This window comes from Chanodichthys erythropterus, chromosome 11, assembly GCF_024489055.1.
Source record: "Chanodichthys erythropterus isolate Z2021 chromosome 11, ASM2448905v1, whole genome shotgun sequence".
In the NCBI taxonomy this organism is placed as follows: domain Eukaryota; kingdom Metazoa; phylum Chordata; class Actinopteri; order Cypriniformes; family Xenocyprididae; genus Chanodichthys; species Chanodichthys erythropterus.
Window position 1 is genome coordinate 24,211,489 of NC_090231.1, and position 16,208 is coordinate 24,227,696.

Here is a 16,208-nt window from a genome sequence, read left to right on the forward strand (position 1 = left end):
CGAGGAAAAAAAAAAAAAAAAAAAAAAAAGAAAAAGGGCTTGCTGTTTGTATTTGAATTGGAATCAAGTGCATGAAAAAAAAAAAAAAAGTACAGGCTCTTTTAATGATATAAACAGTTATATCATGTCTGTTGTATTTTCATATATATAAATCATGTTTTATAATCATTCTGCAAACTCTAAATTATACTGTAATGTGGTAATATGTCAAGGGCATTGAAAGAAATTGGTTCAGGGAAATGAACGCAGCTCATGAGTGTGAGTCGATACTGCTTTTCTTCTCTACTTTGTGATTTTCAAGTTTACTGCAGTTATACTTTATGCTGCAGTCGTACGCCATTTTTTTAACTTCTACTTTCGTGCCTCAAAATTGCTGTAGGATGACTTGTCTTCTATTTTTTATATTATTATTATTATTATTATTATTATTATTTTAATATATAATTAAATGTTAAAATGTATATTGGTGTTCATAAATACTGGCATTTGCGAGGAATGTGGGCACAACAAGCATTGTGGTCTGAAAGCTGAATTGGTTTGATTTTAATGTCCCTAAACATTTCTAAGGCTCTGACTTATTTATTTGGCTTTCTGATATCATATCAAACTGACCTTGAGGCTTCACTCCTCAAGCTTGTCAGTTTTATTACATGCACTTCCTGTAAGTCTGCTTTTGTCTCTCCCCTCTAGATCTCTTACATTGATGAACCAACTAATGGATGTCACATTTTGCAGCGCGCCTTCCTTCTCTGCGTTCTGGAGACAGATCAGAGTGCATCCGTGACCATCCTCACAACATGAACTCAAGCTGGGGGATACGTAGAACAAAAGAGTAACCATTCAGCTGTCTGTCAGCTGGTCAACCCCTGACTTTTGGAGGGGAAGCAAAAAAAAAGGCAAAGAGAAAATATTACAAAAATGCTAAAACGAGGAGAGGAGATGCAGCGAGATCTATGGACTTCTCTTCTGCTAGTCTGGATTACTTGTGTGCCGTGCTCTTCCATGGCTCCGTTAAACAATCAGTCACAAAGTTTACAAACGGTATCAGCCATGATCCCGCGAAACCGGCCAAGCGAAGGACAAAGAATCCTCAGTCGTGCCAAGAGAGGATGGGTTTGGAATCAAATGTTTGTGTTGGAGGAGTTCTCTGGACCCGATCCAATTCTGGTTGGCAGGGTGAGTAGTCTAATTGTCGGCTGAATATTAAGCTTACTTATCATGTGGAAACATTAATTCTGCTGCCTCAATGCCTTTTCGTTTGACATTTAGTGAAGGAGCAATAATTGTCGTGAAGAAGAGGGCAAGGTTGGCATCGCTGACTCTCGCACAGTTTCGATCTTTAACAGTTCAATTAGGCCAAGGAAAAATACAGCTCTGGATGCTAATTTATGCATGGTGTTGTATTTCACAGACTCTGAGAAAGTTCTGCAACGCATATTGTATGAAGGGAGCCCCAAATAGAATTTTACAGGTGTAATGTGCAATGCGCTGAATGCATATGTGTGAATGCAGACAGGTGAGGTGGTATGGAGATAATTACGGGAGAAGAGAGTGACCTGGCACCGGACATGTGCAGAGAGCTCTAGGTCCTGAGAGGACTATAGTATGAGCAGGCCAAAGCAGCTTGTTCACAGATCACTGCAAGCGTGAACCTCGGGAGCCCAACCTGGCACTATGCTTGTCCAACCACTAGCACTTTACCACAGCCAACAAGACAATGCTCGTTCCTCAAAATATCTATATTTTTTTCTTCAACCAACATGAATCTTTCATTTTTTTTATAAGGTTGATCTGACCTTTCTTAGTAATTAGCTGTTAATAGAAAAATCTCTTAAGACATATATCTTGTTTATATATATATATATATATATATATATATATATATATATATATATATATATATATATATATATATATATATATGCTTTTTAAATTGCATACAACTAAGTTCAATAGTATATACAGTCGAACCAAAAAAATATTCAGACATTTTGGATATTTTTTTATATATTTTCACTAGTGGGTGCAGGACACTATAGTTCATTTATGTAAGTGAGGATAGCAAAATAAATTATACCCAAAAATTCTTCATACAGTGGACTACCGGTAAAATTGATAAAAAATGTGGAACCAAAAATGATTCAGACACTTTGATCTGACCATATTTTGCTTAAGTGTCATCTGCCATAATTAAGATTATTTTTTCTGACACAGTTTAACTCTGAGATCTCGTCATATTTTATTACACTTTTTTTAAACTGTAGTGAATAAATTGTATTAATGAATGAAATGTTCAAGGTGTCTGAATAAAACTTGGTTTGACTGTATTTGTTGTATATAATATATATATTTGTTGTTGTTGTTTTTTTTTTTTTTCTAATTAAAAAAAAAAGTAACTAAGAAAAGTTTTCTGCAAGGTTGCATTAGCTTCACTGCACCAATTAAACACCATCCCCACCATCAGTGAGGTGGAAAATGCCATCCTTTGTGTGTCCAAAATTTGGCAGGACCTCAGCTAATTACGGCCTCTCACTTGAATTCTTTGCTGTTTCTGCTTGCCCCCTCCTGTCACTCAGACATGTGAATAAAACATGCGCTCTCATGTGGCCTTTACACCTGTGTTTTCCCAATATTGGCGTGACACAAAAAAGTCCTTAAGAGGAGCATCAATTTTTCAAGAGCTGCAATTAAACATCCTTTGTTGGATTCTGCTGTAGCTTTTGATCAGCAGAAATGCATAAACAAACACAGCAAATGGGCTTCCTGTGATGATCTCCAAGGTATAAGGGCAAATGAATATGACGCTTTCAAGGCTGACATATCCACAATGCTGTAGGGCTTTCTGTGTGTGATGGAGACAGCTGGGAGCGATGACGATGATGTGCTGTTCTGCTCTTCTCTAATGTGTTGTGCTGTATTGAATGATTGTCTGTAGGAGGACAGTGTATGAAGAGTGGTGGTGAATGGTTGGACATAAGGAGTTCAGACTGTACTAGGCTTCCTTGGTTGGGCTAGTATTGATTGAGCCTCATTTTTAGTGCAGTTTTTTTTTTTTTTTTTTTTTTTACAAAGCGCAAGGTTAAGTGCTCATGAGAATGGCTTGCAAAGCTCAGATAAGTTCCATGTTGCAGCAAGATAGGAAGCCATGCTGTTGGAAGAGATTGAACACCACTCCTCTCTCTTTCACCGCCTCACTCCATCACCTAAGATCTGCAGTCCTCCCTCACTCTGTCTCTCTAATTAAAAAATGAATCAAATAAAGAGTGGGAGGTGTGTGATTCAAATGGGTCATTCAAATCAGCATGTTTTTTTTTTTTTTTTTTCTCTTCCCTTTTCCTGCCATCTCTGCCAGGCATGTGGTTGTGGGCTGATTATCGAGGAACCTCAGGCCGAGATTACACTCATTTCATCTTTTAGCTTTTATTACGTGCTGGTCTGATGTTTAATTATACACCCGGCTCCTGTCTTGTCAGTGCCCGAACTCCCCTTGAGCACCAGCTGCCAGTCGGAGGAGACGATTAGCATACGTGTAGAAGTGGGCATGGCAGGGCTAAGAGAGACAACAGAGCGACCGAGGAAGGGAGAGGAAGAGTTAGCTACGGTACATGACAGCATGCTACTCAGTGTTTCACGCGGCCTCGTGGTCTCGGTGGTCGCAGTGGTCTGAGTCACTGGCTGGCAAGGCAGCTCACTCGTTGTTCAATAAATATTCTTTCCAAAAAAAAAACAAAAAAAAAAACGTTCTGACCGCAAACTGTACCTATTTTAGCGTAAGAGCCCATCCACACGGAGATGCGTTTAGATGTATACACTAAAATTTTGTATCGTATAGGCATTTCGTCCAGATGGATTTGGCTTTTTGGGAGCCTAAAACCATTAAACCATACCGGGTCCCAGAGTAGATAAATCTGAAAATGACACCTTTACATTTTCATGTGTACAGCCAATTTGTATATTTTGGGAAATGATGATGTCATCACCCCACGTCTTGACCCTAGTCAGACACCGCTATGTCACGTAACAGCAACAACAACAACAACAACAACAATAGCGGACTACATGCTCGTGTTCATGGCGCAAAAGCTACCGAGCTTATTAGCTTTACTAAAGTAAAACTTTATTTCTAAACTTTACTAAAGTTTGTATACACGCATGGCCCAAGTCTTATTCTCAGTTTTTAGTGTATCTCTGTGGCATAATTACAGTGCCACATACTGATCTGGCATGTATACTACATTGTTTTGAGTCGGTTTCCGTGGTTTCGTGTGTGCAGATAGTTCTTGAGACGAGGACAAAAAAAAAGGATCAGATCAGGAAAGCTCTGGCTTCATGTGGATGTGGCCTAAATTTGGTATACACTGTGTAGTACACATTAGTACACTACACGAGCTTAGTTTTCACAACCTGCCATTAAACAGCCTATTATAGACTTTTCAGCAACAATAAACAGTTACATGTAATAACAAATGTAAAAGATAATGTATTTGAAATCAAAAATAATTTCCAAAATTTGTAACATTTAAAATTTGGTTTGTAGGATAAATTTGCAAAAATGGTCTGTTATCTATTTTGGACTATTCAGTCAAAACTTTAATGAGAAATAACACTGCAACCGAGTGTATCAACTAGCCCCGGTCTCCTGCATATGTACTCACAAATATTTTTGCTATGACTTTTAATTTTTTACCGTAAATAAATGATTTTGACTTGAAACAAAATAACCGCTATATTATTTTAATGTTTGACATATATATATATATATATATATATATATATATATATATATTTTATTGTTTATATATATATATATATATATATATATATATATAACACTCATAACAGTGATGGGCAGAACAGAATGAATTGCAAGCCCAGCAAAAAGCGATGTGGATGTGTTTACTTAAAGTATTGTCAGTTTTATTACAGCATATGTCAGTTAGATGCTGTCTAACACAAGGCTTTGTTTCCCCTCTTTTGACTGGAGCGTGTTTTGATGGCTAATCACAATGGACATCATATTTTTCTTTGGAGTGCAGATGTACTCGACACAAATTAATAGCACTGTTGTGTGATGTCTTTTCTTACCATAATGTGCTCTTATCTGTGATGGGATTATGTGTGTTTGTAGCATAAAGAGAATAGATAATATGCGATTTGTATTTAGCAATCTGAGCTAAAGAACAAGATTACTGGGAATGAATACAAGATAATGGCATTGATTATTTATTCACAAAAGAAAATGGATATGTGTCTGTGGACATTTGTTTGCTTTACAGGGGGCATGACAACACTAGATAGATAGTGTGCATCAGCCAGACTGTGGACATTTCCCTGTTACTTTGATTATTGAAACAGTCTATGTATAAGAAATTGTGTTTTGCTCAAGCAAACACCAGTTGATTTGACATATGTCTTCTGTATGCTGATGTCCAGTGTACTGTGAAGCTGATTTCAGCATTAAAGCCAGAATAACTGCTCATTCTATGCTTTTGGAACATATTTATTTAAGGGGGAGGGGAGGAAATTAAAGGGACATTTACCAGCACAGATTTGGCCTACATACCGGCATGACTCCATTTTGGGTTTAAACCCATATCATTATCTATCTCCTTTCTTTTTTTCTTTTTTTCTTCCATTCAACACTAATTAACTAATAATGCATCCATGTAAATAAGTGTGTGAGCTCAGTATTATTAACCAATGCTTCATTAAATGCAGGCCTACAACTTAACCTTGAAATATTCATTATGTTATTATTAATTACATTACAATATTAAATATGAATAACTTCGCTATCAAATATTAATTAGTAGCGCTCTGTCATTTTGTAATGAAAGCCAGACTGGATTAGTTTCACTGAGCACAATGACTGGAGCTGAGAAGGGATATAAATCTAATGTTGGCCCACGTTAACGCTACACTTCTCCAATTCCAAAATAAAATAGCCGTTTTACAGTTGAGGGATGTCGTAGAAATGCTGGTTTCTAAAAAAAAAAAAAAAAATTAGTGGCATTTGGAAGTGTGCCCTATAGCTAAGGGGAAAAGAAAAATATTGTGACAGTTTGAATGTAAGGAGCAGTGAATCCCTGAAACGGACAATCGATTCATGTTCTCTGTGCTGGTTGTGATGGGATTTGCTGTTAACTGCCACTTTGTTTCTTTGCTACTGTGACACATTGCAGAGAATCCACTGAAACTGTCCCAACTGTTATACCGAGAAAGCAAAAACTCCTTATTTTTCGAGGAGAGAGTATCTCTGTGGAAAACAATATCTCAATGATTGTTTCAGAAGATTTCTAGATGAAGCCATGGTTGATCGGAAAAAGTATGACCTTTATTATATTGCTACAACCGTAATATATGCACACATGCAGCAGTTCTCTGGTTCAGTCGCTCCTGGTCACAGTCTGTACTGAGTGGTGCAAGTTAGACCACAGAGCAGTACTTGCCCTGTTCAACCTTCTTGACACCTCATGAATTATCTATATTCCTCCCACTGATCCACTCTGGAGAGTTACAGCTCTAACTCTCAGCTGTTTTGCTCCATGTTTCATGTGCTCTGAAAAATATACAGCTTCTCACTTTTAGGTAACTAAACCTGTTTACCAGTCGCCTAGCCTCAGACTACTTGCCTACGAACCGCCCACATACTGTGCATTTTCCGTCTGATGCATATTGCAGACCTGGAAAGCACTTTATCAATCTATTAATTTCTAACCTGATTGGATGATTTTACACTTGTGAGAGTAAGGTCACAGAGATTTGTGTGTGCGTGCAGTGTGTTTTAATCAGTTCTTTTGGAAACAAATGCATACAAAAATAGTGAGTGCTTTTGAAGATGAAATAATCATGGATTTGCTTGTTTTGTGTTTTGTGTGAGGCAATTAAAATAGATATTCACACTTGAAACTATATATTCTGGTTAGTTTTCAGATGTAGTATGAGGAATAGTCTAGTAATTTTCAGTACACTCAAATTTTGCACATGCTAGTCTAGTCGATTATAGATGTTAGATGTCTGTTTACTCCTTTTTGGCTCTTTGTGGTACTTTTTTTTATATTTATTATTAATATTGAAGGGATTGTTCAATCAAAGATGAAAACTGTCATCATTTTCACATCTTCATGTGGTTTTAAACCTGTATGACTTTCTATTTTCTGTGGAACACTGAAGATATTTTGAAAAATTGAAGAATAGTTTTGGTTACCATTGTCTTCCATTGTATGGACAAAAACAACAGCAAAAAAACAAAAACAAAAAACAAACAAACACTGAGACATTTTTCAAAATTGTGTTCTTTTATGTTCCACAGAAAAGAAAAGAAAGTCATACAGGTTTGGAACGACATGAGGGTGAGTAAATTATGACACTGTTTCAACTAGCTTCTCTCTTTAATGTCTGATTATGTGTGTTACAAGCAGTGAATAATTGTCGGATCAAAAGCAGCAATTAAAAGATGCTTTGACCGAAACTGACCATACAACTTCAACTTTTCCGGAACATACAATGAAGTCACTAAATGGTGATGGCACAACTATAAGAACATCATTCATAGGTTTCTACATAACCCTAACTACATGTATATAGCTATGTTGAAACCAAATATTATTTAGTTGATCAGTGATATTCTCTCCCACCTTTGAAATCTTTGCCTCTTCCATTACATCGATTTCTAATTTGGACTGATCTAACTCCCATTGCTCGTGTCTCCCTCTATCCTGATCAGTATTAGCAGTTCCATCTTCGGGATCTATTTTGATCAGAAACACCATCAGCTTTACTTGAGGATATAGAAAATAAAAATATGCTTGACTGTCTTTTTGACATTTTGGCGATATGAACTTATTTGTATTTCAATAATTTTCTTATTTGTATTTTTAATTTTTCAAAACATAACCTCCAAATACATCTGCATTAACCTGTGCTCACTCTGTCACACTCCATCTCTCACATGCAGGCACTGTCACCCTGTAATGCACTTGTTATTTCTGCATCGTTCAAATGCAAATATCTAAAATCTGACATTTTCCGGAATTGGATCCAGCAGGATCCGGCTCAAATTAAGAACTGGTTACAAGATTATAACCAGCGGGTCCAGGATACTGCTGTGACGTACTGTATGATCCTTCAACGGTCCTTCAATTCCATCACATGCTTTTGGTGCATCACACAAATTATTCCTTGCTGCTATCAGACAAGGGGCTTTTTAGCAGATCAAAGGTCCACCTCCTGATCCCCTCACGATTTACCCCTGCCAACGCACATTCTGATCTGAGGTGGTCTTGTGCATTAATCTGCATTTGCTCAGGTTAGGAAGGAGGCAGTGCAGGTTCTAATAGATATCGAGCAGCTGCGTGTGATGGAAGGGCCGGCGAGTGGGCACTAACGAGGGTATTAGTGGACTGATCGGTAACCGAAGTAATGAGATGCTGATCATCACCAGTGGTCACTGCATCCATCTGCTTCTGATCTGACCTGGGATTGGAATTGTGTCATTGGTGATGCCGAAGGAGAGATGAATGAACTTCATTCTTTTTTTAACTTTGTACCACTTTTATGGATAGCTCCAGCTAATGACAATGTGATCTCAGTAATCACAGGTATGTTTGCATAGACACTGAAATGTAAATAATAGCATTTTGACAGAATGAAAAATTATAAGTATAATTAACTTTAGAAGTATACATTTTTACAAATAATTTTAGGTTCATAGAATATTGAATTTATAGAATTAATAGGTTCATTATTATATTATATGATCATAATACACAAACTTAAACTATAATATAATGAAATATTATTAGCATAACTGTTATCTATATTAATATATTTTATTCTTGTAATGGCAAACCTGATTTTTTTAGCAGCCATTACTCCAGTCTTCAGTGTCACATGATCCTACAGAAATCATTCTAATATTGGCAGTTGTGGCTTAATGGTTAGAGAGACGGACATGGGTTTGAGTCTCAGTACTAGCAGGAAATGTAGGTGGGGAGTGAATGAACAGCTCTCTTCTACTCTTTACCCACAACTGAGGTGCCCTTGAGCAAGGTAGCTAACCCCCAACCATTCCCCGGGTGCAAAAAATGGCTGCCCACTTCTGCGGGTGTGTTTGCGGTGTGTGTGTGTGTGTGTGTGTGTTCAGTACTCACTGCTGTGTGTGTGCACTTGGACGGGTAAAATACAGAGCACAAATTCCGAGTATGGAACGCCATACTTGGCTACATGTCACGTCACTTTCACTTTTTCACATTTCACTTTCAATATGCTGATTTGGTGCTCAAGAAACATTTATTCTTATTATCAATGTTGAAAACAGTTGTGTAACTTATTTTAGTGGAAAAAGTAGTACAAAAACAGCATATATTTTGAACTAGAAATCTATTGTAAAATTATTTTAAAAAAATGTACTAACCCGAAACTTGCAAACGGTAGTGTTTATATATATATATATATATATATATATATATATATATTGGTATATTTTTAGACATAAATACTCATAGATGCGGTCAATATGTCCAGTATTTCAGTGTATACCCAAATGTGTACAATGTGTACAAATACTAAAAAAAATAAATAAAAAAAATAATCAGATCAAGCTTGAAATAATGAGGGCAGCAGGATTGGACAATGATGAAATTAAAGCCTAGACACGAATAAATGAATGAAAGCCTGTGCGTGAGCTTAAAGGGGTGGTTCAGTGGTTTTTTTCCTATGGCTTGATTATTTTTTTGGGGCACAGTTTAACATGTTTTAATGCTTCGTTTTTTTGAAAACGCTGTATTTTTCATATATTTTACTTTTATTCTACACCTCTGTTTCCAATGTCATATGAACGGCTCGTTTGACTTCCTGCTTCTATGAAGCCACTCCCTCCGAAATACGCAATGTGCTAAGATTGGTTAGCAGGTTGGTAGCTCGCCCAGTGTATCGTGATTCGCTGAAGTGTCAGGAAACGCCACGCCCCTTACCATTACCAGAGCCGTTACATGTGCTTCAGTGGAAATGTAAATAATGGCACCTATATTGCTGTATCAAACTGAGACCGAACCAGACCCAGATGAAGAGGGTCAATCTGCAATTGCGGCTTTTAAAGGATGTTTATGAATGTTTTGTTTTTTTTCTTCAATTTGTGACAAAGTGTTAAGATGCTGTCACTGCTGTTTGTTAGCTTTCAATATACAGTTTTATCCTGATTAAAGCTTTTCTGTAGCTGAATACATGACTGAGTAGTCACGTTTTTCTAAAGATAGCGTATAATTTATAGTATGAACAACTGTTTGTCTATGAACATAGAAGTTTGTTGGTGTTTGTTGGAGAAGTATGCACTAGAATTTAGCTAACTGGCTAGTGAAGCAAAAACGAGTTGCTCTTTGTATATGTCCTTGATGCAACCAAAAATAGCAAAAGAACTATAGGTTTAAAAGACATGTACAAAAAATAAGACGTACTTACAGCTTGATGGCAATAAACAGCAGCTTCTGCTTTTAAAGTGGGAACTGCTCCATCTTTCAGTAAAAGCCTTTGTTCAAATCCAGCATTGAACTCATGTAGATTCTGGAAGCTGTCTTCAGCGGCGCATCCAGTGTAGAAAATATCACAGATTATAATGGGTTGTATTATCTTTTGACGCGTCGCGTCGCGTCGTGGCGCTCGCGTTCGGTGTACACAACTCTTCCGCTTCCATTATGCTGCGCAACATGGCCTCGCCTACTTTGTTGCGTGTTCCCTGGGGCGTGTTTTGCAGGGTTTATGATGTCACCAACCCAGGAAGAAGCTTGTTGTAGTCCAAACCGGTCATTTTTGTAGGCATTAAACTGCCATAACGTTAAAAGACAATATCTCCATGTGCATTGGATTTTCAGTGCTGTAACTTTGCAGATACTGTTTATGCTCAAGCAGCAACATTAAACACTAACTAAAGTTAAAAAAAAAGTGAAATCGCATTGAACCACCCCTTTAAACACTGACCCATGGCTTCAACTCCTGCTCTGTTTTATTGTTAAAATTAATATATTGAAGTGGTTTACATATCAATGCAAGATTATCAATAAACATCCAAGAATCCTAAGGCACAATTCAGTGCTCCTCTCATTCTCATTGCTTCACCATTAATTTCAGCACCTTTTGTTCTGTTCTTTCTATTTCATGCCTCCTATTCAATGTGTTATTTCACCCAAGAGCTGTGGGTCCTGCAGGCCTTTAAAGCCATTATATCATTGCTAGGTAAGCACAGTCTGTTGTCTCTCGGTCTGTCCCAGTGTCTCTCTCTCTCCCTCCGCACAGTGCTGTAATAAAACACCAGGACCCTGCACAGCGTCCAGCTGAGCTCTGGGATCACATTAACACCTCTCGGACCAGCCCGGCAGCTTGTCTATAGCTCTGTGTTGTTGTCTTCGTCCCCATTAACAAGGTCTGCTTGTATGTGTGTGTGTGCATGTGATTGCTACATGTGTGTGAAGTGTCTTAACTTGACATAAGAGCATTTCTTGAGCTGAGCATATTTCCATTACAACACAGAGGTCACTGTATAGCCGCAATTACAGACAAAAGGCCTTTTATCAGGTGCTCTTGAATCATTAAATATGTATACTGCTCAGCATTTAAATAAATAACTGCTGGCATTTTATTTCTCTCTCCGATTGCCATGTCTTAATACCCCTCGCAGCATCTCTGCTCTCATTCTCAAGTCAAGTCATCTTCATTTATATAGCGCTTTTCACAATACATATTGTTTCATAGCAACTTCACAGTGACAATAGGAAATGTATTATCGAGCAAAAGATGTTTTTTAATTGAATCACTTCCGTTGTAAAAATTGTTAATTATTACTTTAGGGGCCACTTAAATGACACCTTCCCTACTGAAAAACCGAATACCTTTAATGCATCCTTGTCGTTCATTTACATTTTTAGTCTATAGGTTTGCATGTTTGAGTGTGTATGTGCGCAGAAGCTTGGTCTTTTTTTTTTTTTTTTTTTTTTTTTAAGTGAAATTACTTGTCTGATCCGCATAATACAGAAAAATTAGTTGTATCCACGGATCTATGCGAACTGGAACACTCTCTCTCTCTCTCTCTCTCTATCACTCTCTCACACACACACACACACACACACACACACACACACACACACACACCCACATGATATACAGCTCCAGGAGGTGTAATGAGCCAGTATGGCAGAGGTGTGACAACAGCAGAGCACCTTTGCAGTGACTTATAGGGTCTGGCCGCGACGAGAGTTGTTTGAGGTGTAAATCCCACATCCCTCGGTGGTAACAAGAACACAAACAAACATAGGCACACTTTGTCCCTCTGCTCTGAATCCTCTGCCGAAGTGACGCCGGGGCTTGGGATGAGGAATCTGCATGCCGTCCTCATCTGTCCTCCGCAGAACGTTGTGGGAATCCACAATGAACGCTGTGTAAACGTTTTTTCATGCAGCGTGGAAGAGGCAGGAGCAAGCACGATCCTGTAGTCACGCCGGTGAGAAAGAGTGAGATTACACGGGTGGAAAAAAGCCAGATGCAGTCAACTGTACATGAAGACAATTTCATTCACGCTGTCAGGTAATGGCAGTGCGTAGTACTGAATATCCACAGCCATCTTTTCTGCTCATCTCTGTTCATTAAGTGAAAAGATATCATCTGTACAAAGGCCGCCCTCCTTGGTTCTTACAGGCGAGGAAGAAAATCCATACATCGACGAACCTTTTATAACCGTCTTTCTCTGTGGGCTAAATTGTCACATGCTTTTTCATGCTTTGCTTTAACCTCAAAGGCTATGGTGGATTCTATCTCATTTCTGCTGTTTGATTAAATGAACAAAACATCTTAGGTCAAGTATAGCCTTCTTTAGAGGATATATTAGACACTGATTGTGATCTGGCTTTAAACAGGATGGTGGAGACGGCCTATACCCACCTGGGTACTTCACATACCTGATGTTACCTTTGTTTGCCAGCAGTCTCTAGGTTTTGGCTGTTGAAATAACTTGTGGAGGTGGTGCATGTAGCTGCTAAATGAAGGCTTTTGGCAGAAAGCCTTGAACTCTGTGTGGACTAATCACTGGAATTAAGTAGTTAACCTTTACTGTGTCGCCTGGGCTCAATCTTTCACTGCTAAAGCGTGCTGTACGGCCCTTTCACTTAGTGCTGCAAGAACCTCTGCATCATACCGTGTTTACTGTAGTCAACTCACTATATAAACCATGACCGAAGGTAACATGAGTGATTATTTATTTACTTTGTTCTTATTTATTTATTTATTTATTTATCTGTGTACAGTGAGAACGCATTGCTGGAATGAGCATTTTGAATGTGTGAATTTTTTACGGTATATTTTGAGTTATGGAATAGCAGCATTTTGGTCAGCAGTAGTGACACAAAGGAACTGGGGTCAATGTTAATCTGGGTGGTATTCCAGAAAGCAAGGTTAACTTACCGTCACACACCTTGCTTACTCAAGGTATGCTGGTTCTAGAAACGCATCCTGGAGTAATTCAGAGTATGTTCCCGGTTAAGGGATTAGTTCACTTTGAAATGAAAATTAGCCCAAGCTTTACTCACGCTCAAGCCATCCTAGATGTATATGACTTTCTTAAACATAATTGCAGAAATATTAATAACTATCCTGACACATCCAAGCTTTATAATGGCAGTGATATGGTTAAATGAGTATGAGCTGAAGAAAGTGCTTCCATCCACATGCACCCATCATAAATATGTGCTCCACACATCTCCGGAGGTCTAGTGGAAGCTCGATACTTGACTTCATAACTTGTTTAAATTATGGACTTTTTTTTTTTTTACACAAACGCATCACTTCACTTTATTAACCCTCCGGAGCCGTGTGGAGCACACATGATGGATGGAAGCTTTTTCTTTAGCTCATACTCACTGAACCCTATCACTGCCATTATAAAGCCCGGATGCGTCAGGATATTTATTAATATTTCTTCGATTTTGTTCATCAGGAACAAGAAAGTCATATACATCTACGATGGCTTGAGGGTGAGTAAAGCTTGGGCTAATTTTCATATGAATGTGAACTAATCCTCTAACACATTCTCGACAGAGCAAAGAATCAATGATTCACTATGGAAACAGACGCCAAGAAAAAGCATGCCATTCTACTTCCTTCTTCTTCTTCTTCTTCTTCTTCTTTTGTTTAATGGTGATTTACATAACATGCTTAATGCACATCACCACTTATTTGGTGGTTGTGCAATATTTTTTTTTTTTTTTTATTGAATCTTAAAGTGTTAATTATCTTGCTGGCGATGCAGGCCTCACTGAGCCATTGGATTTTATCAAAAATATCTTAATTTGTGTTCCGAAGATGAACGAAGGTCTTACGGGTATAGAACAACATGAGGGTGAGTAATTAATAACAGAATTTAAATTTTTGGGTGAACTAAGTCTTTAAAAGTCACGTGATCCTTCAGAAATCATACTAATATGATTTGCTCCTCAATAAATCAATGTTTTCAATATTGAAAATTGTTATTTATGTTATTAATGTTCAATGCTGCTACTTGATATTTTTGTAGAAACTGATACGTTTTTGTTCAGGATTCGTTGATGAATAGAAAGTTCAATAGAACAGCATTTATTTGAAATATACATCTTTTGTAACATTATACATGTTTGTCACTTTTGATTAATGCATCATTGCTGAATAAAAGTATCCATTGAACTTAATATGTTTTCATTTCAGCAACACTTATAGGCTGCATTTTATGTTGATATATCTTTAGTATATTTTATATATAATTTAATGTCTATACATAAAAAAAAAATAAAAAAAGAAAAAGCCTTTGATCTGTTACAGGACATTGCCTGCTAAAATGTTATTTTCATAGGCAAATTATATGTAATATCTGTCAGAATAAAATTGACTATAATTAACGAATAACGCTTGAAGAAATAATGACTACATTTTAAGTGAATTTTTCAATGAAAAAATGAAAGGAAATGACAGGGAAAAAAACACTAGTTATAGCTCTGCTGTAATTCAATGAGAATGTCACAAAATTATTATATATATATATATATATATATATATATATATATATATATATATATATATATATATATATATATTATTATTATTATTATTATTATTATTATTATTTATTTATTTTTTATTTATTTTTATTTATTTATTTTTTTTACCCTTCAGTTCTGGTGGATTATATCGGACCAGAACAAATCCGAACTGCACTTACTGCACTCTTGCTGAGAAACCTCAAGAAAAATCATGTGGTTTAGTTTAAGCTCTGGCAGCTAAGCTAATTTCTTCATCATTTTGGATTGCAATTATTCAATCCTGATTACTTAAACACTTGATTATAATTATTTAAACCTTCTAATTGCTTACTGGTATAGTCATTGTAGGCTGCTAAGTCATCATCCAGTGAGTCAGTGGATGCTTGGCAGGACTAAGCAGCTCGCTTCTGCAGACAGCACCCTGCATCAGGGGAACTGCAGGCAGAAAGGCTTATCCCAGGCTCCCACAGCCCATGGAAGCCTAGGAGCCAAACTAGGAAGATAGAGTAATCTTGTTGAGAATGGATGTCGCTATTGTGCTTTTTGATGTGTAGTTGGCTGCATGGTTAACTGGGAGCAAACGTGGGTAGGCGAGGTGTAGACAATAGGAGCGGGTGGGAGGAGAGGCCTATTTCGAGATCTTTAAAAACAGCCACCATTCACAGCTGCCTGCCCGAGCTCCAAAATAACAACAAAAGAGGAAGTAAACCCCTTCTTCCGGTGCATTCTGCCATTGTCTGACCTCCTGTTGTTGGTGTCAGTTATTGCTTGCCATCCATTTTGAGAAGAACAAAAAGTAACCATGGAGAATTGATTGTCCCCGGTTGTCTCAGTGACACACCTGCGAGAGCCAGCGAAGTGTGGCACTGACCTTTATTGCAAATTAACAATTTTTGTTTAATTATACTGCTTGAGAGAGCTAGAAAACAACCCAGTGACTTAGCAAAGACCTTGTGTGACATGCTTGTGCACGTGAATCAATAATCAACATTCTAGCATGTGATATATTGTTTCACGCCATTGTGATTCTGTGTAAATTAGGCCACCTTTGTGCAGCATTTAAAAGTCTCTATAAACACACAGTATATTTTTCAGATTTTATGCAGATTGTACAGTATGTACATCAGCGCTTCCCAACCAGGGGTCTGGGGCCCT

At 37.5% G+C, this 16,208-nt stretch overlaps 1 protein-coding gene across 2 annotated transcripts in view; it reads left to right on the forward strand.

Annotated features, from left to right (window-relative positions):
• Positions 1–918: 918 nt before the first annotated feature.
• cdh8 (cadherin 8) overlaps positions 919–16,208 on the forward strand; it is a 119,175-nt gene continuing 103,885 nt past the window's right edge. For both annotated transcript variants that reach the window (XM_067400606.1, XM_067400607.1), the window contains exon 1: positions 919–1,176. In XM_067400606.1, the coding sequence (XP_067256707.1) occupies positions 919–1,176 (258 nt within the window). The remainder of the gene's footprint in view (positions 1,177–16,208) is intronic.